This window comes from Miniopterus schreibersii (genome assembly GCF_964146895.1).
Source record: "Miniopterus schreibersii genome assembly, chromosome: 6".
Classification (NCBI taxonomy): Eukaryota; Metazoa; Chordata; class Mammalia; order Chiroptera; family Miniopteridae; genus Miniopterus; species Miniopterus schreibersii.
The window spans coordinates 15,130,233-15,147,914 of NC_138107.1; the positions used below are offsets into that span (position 1 = coordinate 15,130,233).

Sequence of the window (17,682 nt, forward strand, 5' to 3'; positions counted from 1 at the left end):
AATGTGCTCATGACATAAGAATTATTCACGAATGTGAAATTCTAAATCCAAACAGTCAAGGCAATCTGCTGTGCCACTTCTGTTTTTAAAAGTTTCACGTGAGAAATTCTTAAAGGACATTTCGTCTCTTTGGTCCTACCTGTCTCTTGTGAGCCGCCGCAGCCCCAATGACATGAGCGCATCCCTGTGACAGGTGCGCGCGCTGCAGTGACCCGCAGTAGCTGTGGGAAGCGCAGGAAACAGCTGGGCGCCTGCAGGGCGGCTGCGGGCCCAGCGCGCAGCTCGGAGCACGGCTGCCGGCTCCCTCAGGCTCGGGGTCCCCGCAATGCGGAGGCTGCGTCGGGCTGAGGGTAGCCCAGTGGGGGTTCGGCCGGTGACGGCGCACATGAGCGAGCTCACGGCCTCACCACCGGCTCGGCAGAGCCCCGGGAGCAGGCGAGCGGGCGGTGAGCCTGCTCTACTCGGCCACTCGGAGGCTCAGCCGGGCCGGGGCCCCGCACATGGGCTATGCCCCTCGCCCGGCGAGCAGCTTCCTCTCTGGCCTCGGGATCACAGAGCCGGGTCCCCGTGAGCCGGTCCCCGCACGTGCCCGAGATCCGGGGCAGCACTGCACTGCCTCCCGTGACGGCGGCCAGCGCACCGGGCTGCTCTCTGGGTGTTTCCTCCAAGGAAACAACAAAATGCTCCAACTATAAAAACCCACTTCACCCACAATTTCTTTAAATTTCTGTTATCCTCACCTGAGGATATTTTTCCATTGCTTTTCAGAGAGATGGAAGGGGGGTGGGGAGAGAGAGACACATGGAGGGGCTGCCCCCCGCACATGCCCCGACCAGGGCTGGGGTTCGAGCCTGCAACTGAGGTACGTGCCCTTGGCTGGAATGTAACCCAGGACCCGACCCTTCAGTCCTCAGGCCGATGCTCTAACCACTGAGCCAAACTGGCTAGGGCCAGTCACAAAATTTTAAAATGCGTTATACATCTAAACTTGCACAAGTAAATTCAAAGAATTTTTTTTTAAAGATTTTTAAAAAATTGATTTTTAGAGAGAGGAAAGGAAAGGGAGAGAGAAACATCGATGTGAAAGCGAAACATCTATCGGCTGCCTCCTGCCTGCCCCCTACTGGGGATCAAACCCCACAACCCCGGCATGTGCCCTGACCCAGGATCAAACCAGCAATCTTACCGTGCACGAGATGATCCCCAACCCACTGACCCACACAGGCCAGGACTCTAAGAATATTATTTTTAAAAAACAATTACCAAAAGCACTTGAATTTCTAGGCTGCAAAAAGAAAATACTCTTCAAACAATTAAATACCAATTAATTTTCTAATAGGACAATTCATTTAAAGCTTTTGCTATACCTTGTTTTGAGTCCTGATGCCCTTCTTAATGTAAGTTTTATGCCCTTACTTTTCTATATTTTCTGAATTTTCTAGCAAACTAAGACTACTTTCATAAACAGTAAAATGAAATTTAAAAACTGAGGTGAATGAGGCTAGTAATGTGATCTAGTCATCCGTCTTTGAAAACTTTTAAAATTAACTTACACAGATTATGAACTCATAAAAACGAAATTTGATAAAGCTTTATAAATTTGAGGCCATGCCACTTGTTCTTTAGATTTCTGCTGCGTAAGAGCTAGTGTACACCATCTAGCCAGTACGCAAAAATCTGTTGGTAACTATGGACATTCAGTTACTGAGACCTAAGTTTTTAAGGTGATAATGGTGATAAAAAAGCCATTAACATTCTTCAACCAATATTAACTCCCAAAGTAAAAATGAATATTTATTTATTCTCAGGAACAGTAATCTTTAAAATAGTATTTAAATTTTCAAGGTATAAACTTTTAGTCGGTAAAAAATCACATTATTATTCAGGTTTTCGTTTCTTCTGTGATTACAAGGTGAGGCCTTTGTGTGTGTGTCTGTGTGGTTGGGAGGGGGAAGAATGGCTTCTACTTTAACTGTATACAAATCTGATACCTTTTAGAAAATATACTACAGCCACTACTGCTACTTCTACTTCTATTATTAATATAATTTATTAAGAGCTTGCCACATATCAAGTTCATAGTACTCCTGAAACTCTATCATGAGGCATGGTCTACTATTATACCCATTTTACAGATGAGGAAACTAAGTCATAGAGAAGTTAAGAAACTTCCTTAAGGCTACTTAGCTAGTAGGTGGCAGAACTAGGATCTGAACCCTGGTCATTTGGCTCTAGGATCAAGTCAATCACCACACAATATAACCTCACATAATATCAACTACTGTGAGTAAAAGGACAATATAAGATGCCAAGCATCAAAACCACTTAGGACATTCTAGGTTGCCTAAGTACTCTCTAAAGTAAATACTATAAGTCAGACTCTGAAGTGGTTTTCAGAATTATTTAGGAAAAATAAAAGCTAAGCAAGAAGTAAAATCGATCTTTTCCAATGTTCTTTAGCATGTGTATGCAGAAGATCAGGCATATAGGGGTGAGGACAGTTGCAAAAATGTGTGTTTTAGGAGAAAGATTTTGGAGCCGGGAATTGGAAAGCCTGAATTTTAGCCTTGGTTCCATCACTTAATCTAATCAATAACTTAACCTCAGGAAAATTACTTAAATCTTCTAGGTATGATACTTTCTCTGATCTTCTGCACAGGATTGAGAATAAATGGAAATACAGAAAAGAAAGAATTTACCAATAAAAACCAATATGCCAAAAACAGTACAGGCATACCTCGCAGCTATTGTGGGTTCGGTTCTAGACCATGGCAATAAAGCAAGTATCACAAGAGCCAGCTGTGATCTTCTTGCTGGTGGAGGGTCCTGCCTTCAATTTGTAAAAAATACATCTATGAAGAGCAATAGAGCAAGGGGCAATAAAGTGAGCTATGCCTGCACTGTTACAATTGGTTGAGTGGGGATGGATGGTTTACAAGCGTCTCCCCAACACTCACACGAGTGGCAGCAACTGGGGTTTGCGCCCCGCCCCTTTCCTCTCTACTCCAGCAGACACACGGGGCAAAGCAGTGCAAAGCAGTGTTGGTGCTTTTTCCTCTCCTCTAACCAACATGGCTTTAATCATTCGTTTCTTCTACCATTTCAATTAATTCCCAAGGTGAAGAACTCACAATCCTTTATACAATGAATTGTATTCCCAGAACCGATCATGTTAGGATTTTGTATAAAATTTCAGAAGTCCTATAGTAGAGACAGAATGATGCCTCACTAAAAGCATTTTATTGGTTTATTGATTAATGCTGGAATTAAATTTCTATGTAACCTACTGGGTATTTTACTTCTTCAAATCAATTTCAAATTATTTGTTACATATGAATCAAGTTACAGATGCTCTAAATTAGATATTGTATTTATATATACACGTCAGACAAGCATTCCAGACTCAGAATGACATGTTGCAAAGACAAGATTTCTGTGTTTCATAAATATGTACTAGTTACTCATGGGTATTTTAGTTTACAAAGGAAATTCTACATTGGAGGTAAGTTAGCTTAGCCTTTCTGAATGACAATTTAGGTCTCAATCTATGGTTATTATAGAGGTAGCCCACACGCCTCCTCTCCGCTTAGGAGCTGCAGCTCACAGCCTAAGTATCCAAGTGGCACATGAAGTGTCACCTCAAGGAATGGCATCAGGGAACTGAGTAGTCAGCATCCCCCAACATCAGGAGCACCTCCATATAGCAGTTGAAGGTATGTGAAAGCCAGGGCAGAGTGGCCACATTGTTAGCATAAATGGTCTACAAATCTATCCCACTTTGAAGAGAATTTTTAACTAAAAAAGACAGATATATAGAAATTGTGTTTCTCTGATCATATTACTCATGATATAAAATGGAATAGGCATATTTAGTCTTGCAAGCTGGCAAAATTCTTACAGCTCTAGGTAATGAAGCAAATTGTTCAAAGTGGGTCCTTTCTGGGGGGTGATAAAAACTGGGTGCCCCTGTGTGGAGTCCTTTACCACCGGCAGCTGATTTTGCCCGTCTGCTCTGGCAGTGGCTAAGTGAACCTCCTAGGTCATGGCTTGCTTGTTCTGTTTTCCAGATCTAATTAAATTAAGCATTTTAAAATTGCACCATTAGTTTTAAAAGCATATTGGTTATATATTTATTAGATAACAATTAGCTTAAACTATATATATTATACTTATGTGTGTATGTATATATAGTGTTATACATAGATATTCTGCTTTAGATATTATAGCAGAAGTAAATTTTAAAAAAAGAAACAAATGGTAAATTCTACTATTCCTCAGTTACAAATCAAACCTCACTTTCTGAAAATCAAACCAATTCCCTATAGACAGAGAAAGACTTGGAGATAGTTCTATTAACATGAATAAAGATATTTTTTAAAAAGGGCCACAAGATGAGCATTTAATTAACACACACACACACACACACACACACACACACACACACACTCTTTAGGCTATTGAATATAGTCTTTAATTCTCTATTTAAAAAGAAACACAACAAACCCTGATTATAAGCTTTAAAGCCATTTGAAGATGTGAAGACTCCGCATTTCAGCCGACTTCAAAGCCAGCAGAAAAATCATTTCTTCTCCTTCCAACTCAAAGTATGTTTAGGAGCAGGACATCTGATAGAAGTGGTACTGCCAATCTAACCAATTGTAAAATATAAAGTGCTTCTAGCAATATTTGGATACATATAATTTGACAAAAAAGTTTTATAAACCTAAGCTTTGAAAAATAGAAAATATAAGCTCCAACAAAAAAGCATAATTTGTAATTGAAAGAAAATAATATTTTGTAGAAAAAAACTGTCCTTCCAAAAAGAGACAAAAATGACTAACTTTTATTTCCCAAGAGAATTATGCCACTTTTATACAACAAAATTACAGTCACCACAAATTGCTTTCAACAATTCCATTGCTTCTTCATTTGACCACTTGAAAATCAGAATTCTTTGAGATTATAAATATAACTTTTTATAACTCTGTTATTACGTACTGTGAATGGGGAAAGGGGGCCAATCTTGTGGCCGTAGCGCCGAATGGCCTCTCTGATGTGGCAGGGCTGGATGGCATCGCTGTGAGCCTCAACACCACAGGCCGCAGTGCTCTGCGACAGAAAAACACATAAATTGTTACTAAATCAAAAACACACAACAGAACTACAGTGTATAAAATATGAAAATAAACTTTTATAAAAATGGATGGTTTTTCCCCTTAGGATGCACACCACTGCTGCCATACACTACGTCTAAAAAATTCCATTAAGAAGTCAAAGATGACTTTCCCATGACCCCTTCCGAGCAGACCTACCAAATGCAACTTCTATGCTCGCAGTAGAAATACCTGGGCTACATCGAGTCAAGTACAGGACAATACAGCCACTTGCATGCACATGGGGTGTCAGGGGCTTGCTGAAAGAACCATGGGCAGTTTTTCAAAAAAATTCAAACATTTATTATCATAAATGTTTCTTTGGATTTTGTTGGGCATATTTCTGAAATAACCTGAGGGTCATCAATTTTAAAATAAAAAATGTAAAGTTGCTATATATTTATTTATAACATGGGGGACTGTCATAAAAGATTGTTTCGACTTGGTGCTAATTTCTAGGTGTCCTTTGGGCAAAAACAAAATAAAATTAACACTTTCTATTTTAATCTGCTTCATCTGTAAAAATATGTAAAAAAAAACAGAAGAAAAATATTATTTGCAATGAGAGTATGGATACCAACTTAAGAAATGTATATAACATGATTTAAAAAAATTTTAAATGCACAATAGGGGCATGATAGCCTCATGGTTCAGTCGCAGGCTCTAGCTTCCCAACCAGCTAGGTCCACATCCTGTCAGTTACCAGCTCTGTCAAGTTATGTATATTTCTGCACTTCAGTTTCCTCATCTGCAAAACTGGGATAATAATTATAAATGCTTTATAGTGCAGTGGATACCAGACGTCAGATCATCAACATTAAAGAATCAAGGGAAAGAAACAGTAGCTTGTGTATTACTATAAATGTGGTCTAGAAGTCATTGGTAGTCACGTAATGAAGATTATTTTTCTGATAATTGTTACAGTTACCATTCTCATAATTCCTTGTGGGGGTATAACTAATACAACATCTATGGGTAGCAATTTGGCAAAATCTTATCAAAATGAAATAGCATAACCATTTTTGACCCAGTAATATTGCATATAAGGATTTATCCTACAGATATATTACACGGGTACAAAATACTATACATGTAAGGATATTCACTGTATTGATGAACTAAACCTTCCTGAATGAGGAAACACTGGAATGAAATATAATCCATCTGTTCAATGAGACAGCAGCCACGAGAAAGAACGAGGCAGCTGCCCACACACTGCCGCTGGGCTCTGTGCACAGCCCGTCTCGGATACACTGCGAACAGCGCACCGTACACGGCTGGGAAGCACTATGTCACCGCTGGTTTAAAAAAGCCAAAAAGGGCTGAGCATTATATACTCATTAGAGTGCAGAGAATATATACTCATGAAAGCGCAGAGTATTTCTGGAGGGTTCGCCAGAACTCAGTAACAGTCTTGGAGGAGAAGGGGGGGCTGGGGGACGGGGGCAGAGGAGACACTGGTCACTGCATGTCCTTCTGTACTTTTAAAATACACTTTTTGAGCCTTGTGCATGCGTTTCCTATTACAAACTAGTAACATAATTTAAAAACTCCTACAAAACGAGAGCATCTGCTAATTATCCAAGCTGAATCTGAAATAAGATTTAAAATTTCAAACAAAATACATCTTGATTATTTTTACTATTTTCACAAGATTTGAAATATGCCAAACAGAAATTTACTCTAGGGTATCTTTCTCAATTTAATTCCAACAAAGCCCTAAATAACATATCTGCCATGCCCACAATAACACGGATTAAGTTATATAATAACACAGGTTAAACCCTCACTTTGGCACTGATATAAAAGTGCGCAGGGTTTTTACTGAGCGCCTTCTCGATTCTTGTTCCAAATACTTTGTTTCAGTTGGAATATATCAGAATAAATGCAATTATCAGGTGCCTGACTAAGGTAAAGACACTTCTGAGAGTTCATTTGGCTCCAAAATGTGAATAGGACTAATATATGGGGGTGAGAAAAAGTAGGTTTACAGTTGTAATTCAAATAAATAACACAATGATTAATAAATAATAATACAAGAATAAACTGTTTCATGTACTCACAACTGTTTTGCCTACCCCTGTGGACTCATTAACCAAATAGGTGTAACAAATGCTTATGAAGTCAGTTGGGCACTCTATCCATTTGTAGACGTGAGTGCAAATAGTTAGCTATGCGTGGAATCTAAAGTAAGTTTTTCCAGTAGAAACTCAGGTGGAAATAGAGAGACATCAAGAGGGGCAATACCCTGTACACTAAGTGGGGTGAGAAGTCCTTCCTGTGCGTTCCTCTATGGCATCTCCTTTCTCATGAAAAGTGAATTTATTTTTCATTTCTTTTCCCCATGGTCAATGGAGAGTCTACTCTTCCTCTACTTTCCCAAATAAATTTGGTTTTGGTGTAGAGCATTTGGTGAAAACCTCTCAGAACTTCCGCAGGGCGACCAGGACTGGAGATCCTGGAGGAGGAAGCATGTTATTCGAGCGGTATGAACATAAGTACGTCAGCCTGGGGGAATCATGTCATCTGTCCCAAAAAGACTAAGTTAACTGATATAAAAATAAAAGATATTCAATTCTGTGAAAAATGTCTTTAGATTTTCCACTTTGCCAAGTTCAGGCTGACCTGGTATACTTGGGCAACTGCAAACATTAGCATGATGTTTACCACGTACACTTCTGCTCTCCACTGACTTGTCCATTGGGCTCTTTGGAAGGGAACCTTTAAATCTAAAATGCTGTATTCCCAGTATTGTTTCCATCTCCACAAATATCTTCCCATTTCTGTCACTATCCAGTCTCTCACCGAGGTACTTATAATCTGTTCAAATTCCAAATTCATATCAAGTTTAGAATTTTTAATTTAGCAGTGACTTTAGCACGTTTATAATATTCTTCAAAATCGTTTCAGAAGAATTAGCATTACATTTAAATATTTATTATCTGTTATTTAAGAAAATCTTATATCTGCTGTAAACACATATAGAGAGTATTCGATTTTTGTATCTACTCATATTTCCTATTCTGACTGTGCCCATATTTTAGAATATTCTTTGCATTTTCAAAACTGAAACCCACATATCTGAGAAAATACTGAGTCTTTTCTATAGTTGCCAACATCTCTGTGGGTACTGAGCTCTCTGTTTCCTTAAGGAAAGTACAAGCTGCTGGCAAAGCTCTTCGTAAGCCAGGCCGCCCTCCTCCTGGCTGCATTCGCACCCCTCTCTTGTACTCCTCCATTCCTCTCCACTTAGGTTTCTTTGTCCAGAGATTGGTGCTGGGTGTTGGAAGCTGCAGCCCTCCCTGTTTTTGGATTTGAGTAGTGTCCCCTGCTTGTCCTTGCTGGCCCACACTGAATTAAATCTCTTGCAGTTTGAACTCTTATCTGCAATACAAGTTAGATGGAAATTTCCGGATCTCTTATAAATGTCTGTTACCTGTTTTGACTCTTCTTTCCAACTTAAAAGTTGTTGGTGAGTAGAAGTATCCTGTCCTTGTTCCGCCCTCCCCTTACCAGGGTGATCCAGTGTTTAAGAGGGACCTGGAATCTCAGAGAGCTGCCTCTTCTTCCTCCCCCACCCACGTGGTGGACTAGATCTGTCGTTACACTTGAAAGATTAGGTCTTACGAAGGAGTAACACATCTCCCAGATCAGAGCGAATGAAAGGGGGGTGCTGCGACTGCTAATACTTCTGTCACGACTGACCACGAGGCGGATGGATAGCCTGACTGGCCAGGCAAGCGTCCTTCCCCTCCGTGTTTTATATATATGGCCCTCCCAGGTCTTTGTGCTTAGAGAGGGTTTCTTTTCAGATGAAAGTGGGCCATTCTTTGGCCAAAGGTTACAGTATATAGTTAATTTTTTCAGTTCAAAGCTTAACTGAAATGTTAATTATTAGCACTGTAGTTCTGTGTCACTAGGATAAGCTTTTCTTTAACTAAAGGTGTTAAAAGCAGAAATGGTATTTAAGGGGAAGACAAGAGAAGCACTGAATTCAAGGAGTCATACATTATTAAATCTGGAAGGAACACAAAATATCACCTATTCTAAACTTCCCCAACTCCTACCCCTTTTCATAGGAGAGTGAAGATAAGGGATGTGCTCAAGATTACAAGGGTAGAATCCGAATACGGCGATACGTCACATCTCTTGGCTTCTAGTACACAAAGCTGGCTTATAACAGGGGTTTTATTATTTTATGTAGAATGAATTATACCATGTTATCACCATAGTTGAAGTCTCCAGTGAGTAAAAATAAAAATATAGCAAAACTGTATAAATGTAGAAATAAACTGTATAAATAGAGAAATAGAGAATAAAGAATAAAGAATAAAGAATTAAAGACATTATTAATTTTGATAACAGTAATTTTGAATTTAGGGAAATTTAGACATGCACCAGGCTAATGCTTTATTCAGGAAACCTCTGCTGTAAAATAACTAATTTAAGAGTTGCAACAAGATTAGAAGAGAAATGTTTAAATATTTAAGGTAAAAAATTTCAAGAATCTTCTAACTTATAAAGAATTATTTTTTGTATACATAATTGCCAGGTTAGTTACAAAGCAAGCCCACTGAAGAAGTTTTTTAGGTAACCATAGTTCTAGTTACTTAATGAGTTAGAGAGCACTGTAGCTGAAATTCTTGGAAACTACTTTATAATACAGAAAAGTTCCTTACAGTTCAGATTTTCCTGTAATAAATAAGCAGTGAGCTGTGTCATTTTGTAAATGAAAGGGGAAAGCAGATGAGGCTGACATTTAAATTTGCTGATTATCAATTATGAAATTATATCTTGGCATGGTGCCACTACCTGCAGTGGCAAATGGTTATTATATCAACCTAGATGTAGGTAAAAGGATAAACTTTGGACAAATTATAAAAAATACAAGTACCTGATAGCAATAGAGATTGATCAAAATGAGGTGGAAACTGGAAGGGGTGTGTGTAAGAAGAATGGAATGGCAATGAGGTGCGTTTCCTGTTTTTACTGTTTTAGTCTAAGGGCAGACTCCAGTCAGTATAGTGCGTTACACAGATTTAGCAGCTTGAAGACCTATAAAGTGAGGAAGAAAATCCCCAAAAAGATAGAATTAAGAATCAGTGTATAAACTACCAAACTTTTTGACTAATCCATAAACCATTCCTGTGTGATATTGAATCTAAGAAACCCTGCTATAGCTAAATGAAGAAAAGAGAGATTCTAGCTGCTGCCACAGAAGAGGAGTTTGAAGTTTAGAGTTGAATCTAAAAAAGTAAAAAAGTAAGTTGCCTGCTTAACACACATATACACATGCTTCTACCAACTAGAACTCTCTTCACAGGAATATAACAGAATCTGAAATCTCTACAATGTGTTACTTACAATGTCCAGGATATAATTAAAAATCCCCTCAAATTGGTTAAAGACATAAACCAATATTCAATATTCAAGAAGCTCTGTGAGCTCTAAGCAGGCTAAACACAAGACAAAGCATGTATAAGTGTATCCTGGTCAAATTGCTAAAAACCAAACTTAAAGATAAAATCCTGAGCCCTGGCTGGCGTGGCTCAGTTAATTGAGCCTTGTCCTGTCTACCGAAAGGTGGTCAGTTTGATTCCTGGTCGGGGCAAATACCCATGTTTCAGGCTCCATCCCTAGTAGGGATAAGTGCCTGCAGGAGGCAGCTGATTGTGTTTCTCTCTCACACTGATGTTTTTCCTTTCTCTCTCCCCTTCTCCCTTCCTCTCTCTCTAAAAAAAAAATCAATAAAAACATGTTGTTGGTTTGGTTTTTTGTTTTTTTTTTTAAAAGAGAAAATCCTGAAAGCATGCAGAGTAAAATACAGGTTATGTACACAGAAACAATACTACAAAATCTACAGACATATAATTAAACATAATAAATGCCAGAAAATAGTGGAATGATACCATAAAAGTCCTGAAAATGGACTGCCAACCCAGAATTCTATATCCAGTGAATAAAGGAGTAAAGATATTTTCAGAAATATGAAAACTAAAAGGAACCATCACCAGCCAACCTGCACTATTAAAAAGGCTAAACAAAATCTAGAACAAAAAATGATACCAGAAGAAAATTCTGATAATCAAAAAGAAATGAAAAACAGTGGAAATGGTAGATGTTACAGTCTATTTTTCCTCTTAGTTTCACTGAAATATATTTATTTAATGCAAAAAATAGTATTATGGTTTAGTACACATGTAGATGTAAGATTTTTATAATTACAGCATAAAGAGCAAGAGTGAATAGATGGGCCTATACAAATATAATAGGCTTATATTTTATGTAAGTAAAGTAGCACAATAATAATTTCAAGTACACTGAAAACTTAAGAATGTATTTATAGCCCAGCTGGTGTGGCCCAGCGGTTGAGCATCTTGATACGTTTGATCCAGGAGACCGAAGTTTGATTCCTGGTCAGGGCACATGCCAGGGTTGCGGGCTTGATCCCCAGTAGGGGGCGTGCAGGAGGCAGCTGATCAATGACTCTCTCTCATCATTGATGTTTCTATCTCTCTCTCTCTCCCTCTCTTTTCCTCTCTCTCTAAAACCAATTAAAAAAACACTAAAAAAATGTATATTATAATCCTTAACATAACCACTGGAAAAAATGATGCAAAGAGATGTCACTAAGACACCAGTAGATAAATTAAAATAGATTTCTAAAAGAGGACACAATTAACTCAAAAGAAGACAGGAAAGAAAAACAGAAACAAAAACTGAGAGAACAAGCAGAAAACAAAGAGCAAAATAGTTGACCTATATCCAACCATTTCAATAAATACATTAAATATCATGGAACTAAAATTGTAATTAAAAGATAGACACAGAAAAAAAAGAAAAGAAATAAGACCCAATTACTTGTTGTTTACAAGAAATGTACTTTAAATATTAAAGATGCAGATATAATAAAGGAAATAGATGGAAAAACGTATATCATATAAACAGCACAATAGGCTGTAATGGTTATATTAATCAGATAAAATACAGTTCAGGATGAATAGTATTGCCAGTGATAAAAAGACAGATTTTATAAATATAAATAAATGGGGAGATATGCCTTGTTCATGGCTTATAATACTTGGTATTGTTAAGACATTATATCCCCAAATTGAGTAAGCATTCAATCTAATCCCTTTCAATTTAAAAAAAATTTTATTTTTGCCATCACCACTTATCTCCTCTATGACTTCTTCCCCCTACGTCCAACCCACTTCCCCCGTCACAAACACTGTTGTCCATGTCCATTATTTCTCTTTTTTTTGGCTCAATCTCTCCACCACCATCCCCCACTCCATCCCACTGTCTGTCCCTGCCAACATCAGAGCTGTCTGCCTTTTCTCTCTCTATCCCTTTCAAAAATTCCCCTAGGCTTTTCTTTCTTTTTTCCCTTTCCTGCCTTTGTCTCCTTCCCTCCCTCTCTCATTCTTTTTGATAGAAACTAACAAGTTGATTCTAAATTTATATACATGCAAAGGACACAGAAAACCCATTTAAATCTGAAAAATAAAGTTTGAAGACTTACACTACCTGACTTGAAGAATTACTACAGTAATCAAGAAAGTAAAACTACAGTAATCAAGAAAGATGATACTGACAAAAGGACTGACAATTAAGGCAATGAAACAAAACTGAAATTCTAGAAATAAATTGACATAGCTAGATGGATATCTGATTATCAACAAAGCCACCAAAGCAATCCAATGGGAGAAAAGAATCTTCAACAAATGGATCCGCAATAACTAGATACCCATATATGAAAAAGTGAACTTGGCCTCAATTCATACAATACACAAAAGTTAATCTGACTTGATTAATAGAAATATAAAAGTTAAGCTATAAAGCTTCCAGAAGAAAACAAAGGCGAACATCATCATGGCCTGGGAGTAGCCAGATTTCTTAGACAGGACAGAGAAAGCAATAAACATAAAAGAAAGAATTGGATAAATTAGACTTCATCAGAAGTTCAAAACTTCTGCTCATCAAAATATACCATTAAGCCACAGACTTGTTACCCAGGATACATAAAGAACTCCTACAAGTTGGTAATAAAAGGCAGCCCATCCGGTAAAGGATTTGAAGAGAATCTTCCCAGAGGAATATGTATGAATGGCCAATCAGCACATGAAAAAATTGTCCAACATCATTACTCACCAGGGAAATGGAAACTCAAACTATAATGACTTACTATTAAGTATCCATTAGAATGGTTGAAAGCAAAAACAGTGACAACACCAAATGTTGATGAGCACATGGAGCAACTGGAACTCTCATATATTGCTGGTGGAAGTAAAAATGATAGAACCATTTTGGGAAAAATGTCTTGCAGTTTCTTTAAAAACTGAACATATACAACTACTCTGTGACTCAGTAATTTCATTCTTAATTATTTACCTGAGAGGGAAAAAAGCATTTTTCCATGAAGACTTGCACAATAATGCTCGTAACAGGTTTATTCATAATACCTTAAAAACTGGAAACTCCTTAAAAGTCCACCAAGATGAGAATGAATAAACAAATATATTCATACAAGGGAACATCACTCAGCAATAGAGAAATACATTATACTTCTACTGAAAAACATAAATTTCAAAAATATCCTGAGTGAAAGACATTCCACACAAAAGAGTAGAACATACTATATTCTCTACATGAAGTTGTAGAACAGAAAACACTAATCTATGATGGAAAAACAGAACAGTCATTCCCAGAGAAAGGGAGCAAAAACTGACTGGGAGGAGGCATGAAGAAGCTTTCTGAACCGGTGGGACTGTTTGATATCTTGAGAGGGGCTTAGAAAACAGGTTTATATATTTGCCCAAATTCAACCACTTAAGAACTGAGTGGTTCACTGTGTATATGTTTTACCTTTAAAAAAAGAACCATAAACAAATTATAAACAATGAAGCATTTAGGCATGAAGTGCACTGATGTCTGCAGCTTTCTTTGTAAAGTATCAAAAAAATGGAACTGATGGGTAAAGGAACAGTAAGATACATAGATATAGTAAAAGTAAATATACAGTTAACATAGTAAATATAGTAAAATGTTAATTGTAGGATCTAGATGGCAGATATATGGTGTTCATTCTGCAAGTCTTTCAACTTTTGTATGTTTGAAAATTTTAAAATAAAATGTTAAAAAATTCAGTATCTTCTTTTCTCCAGAAGAAAGCTGTTAAAGTTTGAGTGAGTAAAAATCATTAAGTATGATTAAGTATAAATTGGCTGCTTCTAAAAATTTGAATTATGAGAAAAACAGAGCACATTTTTCCTGTCTCTGAAAAGAAATCAGCAAGGCTTTCTCCACTCTGGAAAATAAAAAGAGAGAGAAAAAAAATATCACTGACCTTTTTTCTTTTCCTTTGCTTGGCTTTAGCTGAGTCTTGTCCAGCATTCCCATTCCCTAGGGATCCTGCTGTGGTTTTCCCTGCGTGCTGTGATCCAGATGATGGAGCTGTTGGTGTGGGAGGAGGTGTATTCTCAGGAGATTCTGGGTAGGACTTCATGCAAGACCCCTGTCCAAAGAGATGTGCCTTTGAAATTAAGTGACCAGGACTTCTACTGACATTTGATTTTGTTTAGTATCTCATGAATTTAATATTATCTGAAGCTTACAAATATAAAAACACAATTTGTTATTATCAAGTTCACAGTAATGATGCCCCCATCTTGTCTCTAAGGATCTAAAAGTGTTAATTTTTAATCTGTGTAATTGTTAAGATATAATCAGGAATCCTCAGATACAGCTTCCAAAATTTCTATAGATTTTGTCAGATAACAGACATTTCTACTTGGAAGTTCTGTTAGCATTTCAAACTTACATGTTTCAAAAGGAAGCTCTAAACTTTCCCCCAAAACTGGGCAACTTCCAGACATTTTTTTTGTATCTGTGATGACCAGCCTTCTCCCATTAACACAAACTCAGTGTCTTAGGGTCACCGTAGATACCCCCAGCTCCTGCCACATCTAATTCCTCCCTCCCTCCCTCCCTCCCTCCCTCCCTCCCTCCCTCCCTCCCTCCCTCCCTCCCTCCCTCCCTCCCTCCCTCCCTCCCTCCCCAAATCCCTCATATCTATCTGCTTTCATAGGCTATGACTATAAAACTATTCTCTATTCCATGTAGAAGCACTTCAAACATTTGAAGACTGTTATATTTCACAGCCTTTTCTACAGGTCAAACACCTCTGGTTCAAAGACTGTTATATTTCACAGCCTTTTCTACAGGTCAAACACCTCTGGTTCCTTCAACCACTGATACACGTTTTCAGGTTCCTCCACCCCGTTCACTCTCCTTTAGACATCCTGCCCTGTGTGCCAAGATGCACCCTATAGGACAGCACCTAAACCCTAAAACAAAAGTTTCCTTGTCGTAACATCGCAATACTGGCTCCTAAGAAATTCACAGGCAAATGCAAGTCCCTGTCTTTTTTACATATGGTATTAATAATCGGTGTCATCCTATCAACCACGCATACTAACCATGCTATCTACTGGCCTACACTTCTCTGTAATTTAAAAAAATTATGCTAAACTTTGTAAAATGTTTTGCTGAAATTCACATATTGGTTTCAAGAGCATTTCTTTGATCTGCTTGCCTAGAAACATTATCAAACAGGAAGGATAAAGCTAATCTGGCATGAGCTGTTCTTAGGAAAAACAAGATCGCTCCTGAAGATCGTCGCTTCCTGTGCACAAACCATGTTAGAATAAAATCTAGAAAATTAACTTGAATTCATATTAAACTTGCTAAACTAACATGAGGAACCCAAGCTTAACTAGCTCAGTTCTTTATACAGCTAAATGCTTAAGAGATAATCATTAAAGTAGAATGCATTTTTTATTAACTTCGCGCCGTAAGTTTCCAATTCTAATCCACTGTACACAGCACCTCCACTTGGATTTTCTTAAAACACCCATTTGAACCCTTTAGCCAAGAAACCCGCAGCACTTCCTTAGTAACTGAGGCTGAGACCTTAGTTTTCTAATCTAACTTTCTACTACCCCTCCCCAATGAATCCTTTCCTTGACTATTTTAATCAGAGTTTTTGCCCCTTGGACAATTACGCTGATGCTGCCTCTGAGGCCTGGAGTATTCTCCCCACTCTCACTGCCTCATCAAAGTCCTATCTCTCCTTCAACGCCAGCTTCCTCACCGAAGGCTTCTTTGGTTGTAATTAGGAGGTGATTTTTACCTTTGTGCTCCGTCTACACCACACGTTTGGAACTTAGTATATGCCATCTTGAACTGTCTGTTTGCTCACTTATTTCCTTGTTTGTTTTACCTCCCTGAATAGAGCCCATATCAGTCTCCGGATTTCCCCTTTGCACCAAAGTTGGTAAAGACCCTAATGCAGGCCCTTGATGTAGGTTGCTGATTTGTAACCGTGACGAGTAAGACTCTGACCTTAGAATGGCCATTCTCTTTGTGTTCAGTGAGGTAATAAAGGGCAGGAACACTTCCAGTCCCCCTGAATCTTCATTTTGACTACCAGTCACACAGGGGGAGGGGTGTCTGGGGGGCCAGGGAAAAGCTTGGGGCTTGTATTAACATATTTAGTCAGGATGCTTTCTCACCCATGCTCCCACCTCCCAGAGAGCCCAGGAACCCAGCACACATAGACCATTTTTCTTAACTGCTGGGTAGCTGGGAACAGCGGCTGTGGTTGCTGAGCAGTTGCCCAGGGCAGCTTGGCCACCCTGGAGAACCAAGAAAGCGGGGGAAATAAGAGAGTTTTCCTAGGCATGCAAGCAATCCCTTGAATGTTAAGAGAAAACTAGGCTTGTTATGTTCACTGTACATTTCTTCAATTAGAAATGTTACAACAAGTTTGTGTGATGTTAATGAAAAGCATACTTACACACATATTCATAAAGTGAACATGCGCCAAAGGCATTTTAAAGGGTGCTTTTTGACATCATAATTTGGGTTTGTAACATAAACAAATAGTGTTTAATCAACTGGGTAATCTTCAGGGACTTTAAAAGTATGCTGACTGATAATGATGTATGACCTTTCCCAAGGAAAAAATGGATTTTTAATAGGCATAAACATTTTAATTCCTAGTTGGATTCCAATTCCAAGCCAATCTGATTCTTTAAGGGGCATAAAAAGATGTCAAAATTTTGGCTTATAATAACATGCTATATAGGCAGATACATTTATGGATTTGCTAAGTGTCCTAGAGCAGAGTTACTTCAACTTGGAGTTCATAGGGTTCACAGATGCCTTAGATCCATAGAATGGTTTGAGGGTCTTTGAACACCCTGAAATTGTATGCAAAATCGGCAAATGTGTTTATGGGAAAAGGGTTTATAGTTTTCATCAAATTCTCAAAGGGGCTTATCCATTTATCCATTTTTAGGTTATACGTTTCACCCAACTTGATCTACAGCTCATTCACAATTATACATATAGACGTTAGCCTAACCTCTGTGCTGCCTTCTCTATGGTTACTAGATTGAATTATATGAAACGGTTAGTAAAAAAGGTCAAATATTAGTAAATTCATTCAACAGATGGTATTACA

General features: G+C 38.1%; 1 protein-coding gene across 8 annotated transcripts in view; it reads right to left on the reverse strand.

Annotated features, from left to right (window-relative positions):
* SUPT3H (SPT3 homolog, SAGA and STAGA complex component) overlaps positions 1–17,682 on the reverse strand; it is a gene marked incomplete at its 3' end in the record, with an annotated part of 418,020 nt that overhangs the window by 87,935 nt on the left and 312,403 nt on the right. For 5 of the 8 annotated variants that reach the window (XR_013999022.1, XR_013999023.1, XM_081140295.1 and 2 more), the window contains 2 exons: positions 14,503–14,670; positions 4,999–5,109 (listed from right to left, as the gene is read on the reverse strand). Coding sequence is in view for 6 of the 8 variants with exons in the window: in XM_081140295.1 (XP_080996421.1) it covers positions 4,999–5,109; positions 14,503–14,670 (279 nt within the window). Of the gene's footprint in view, positions 1–4,944; positions 5,110–14,502; positions 14,671–17,682 lie in introns of those variants that run through there. The other 3 variants (XM_081140292.1, XM_081140294.1, XM_081140293.1) reach the window with 1 other exon arrangement.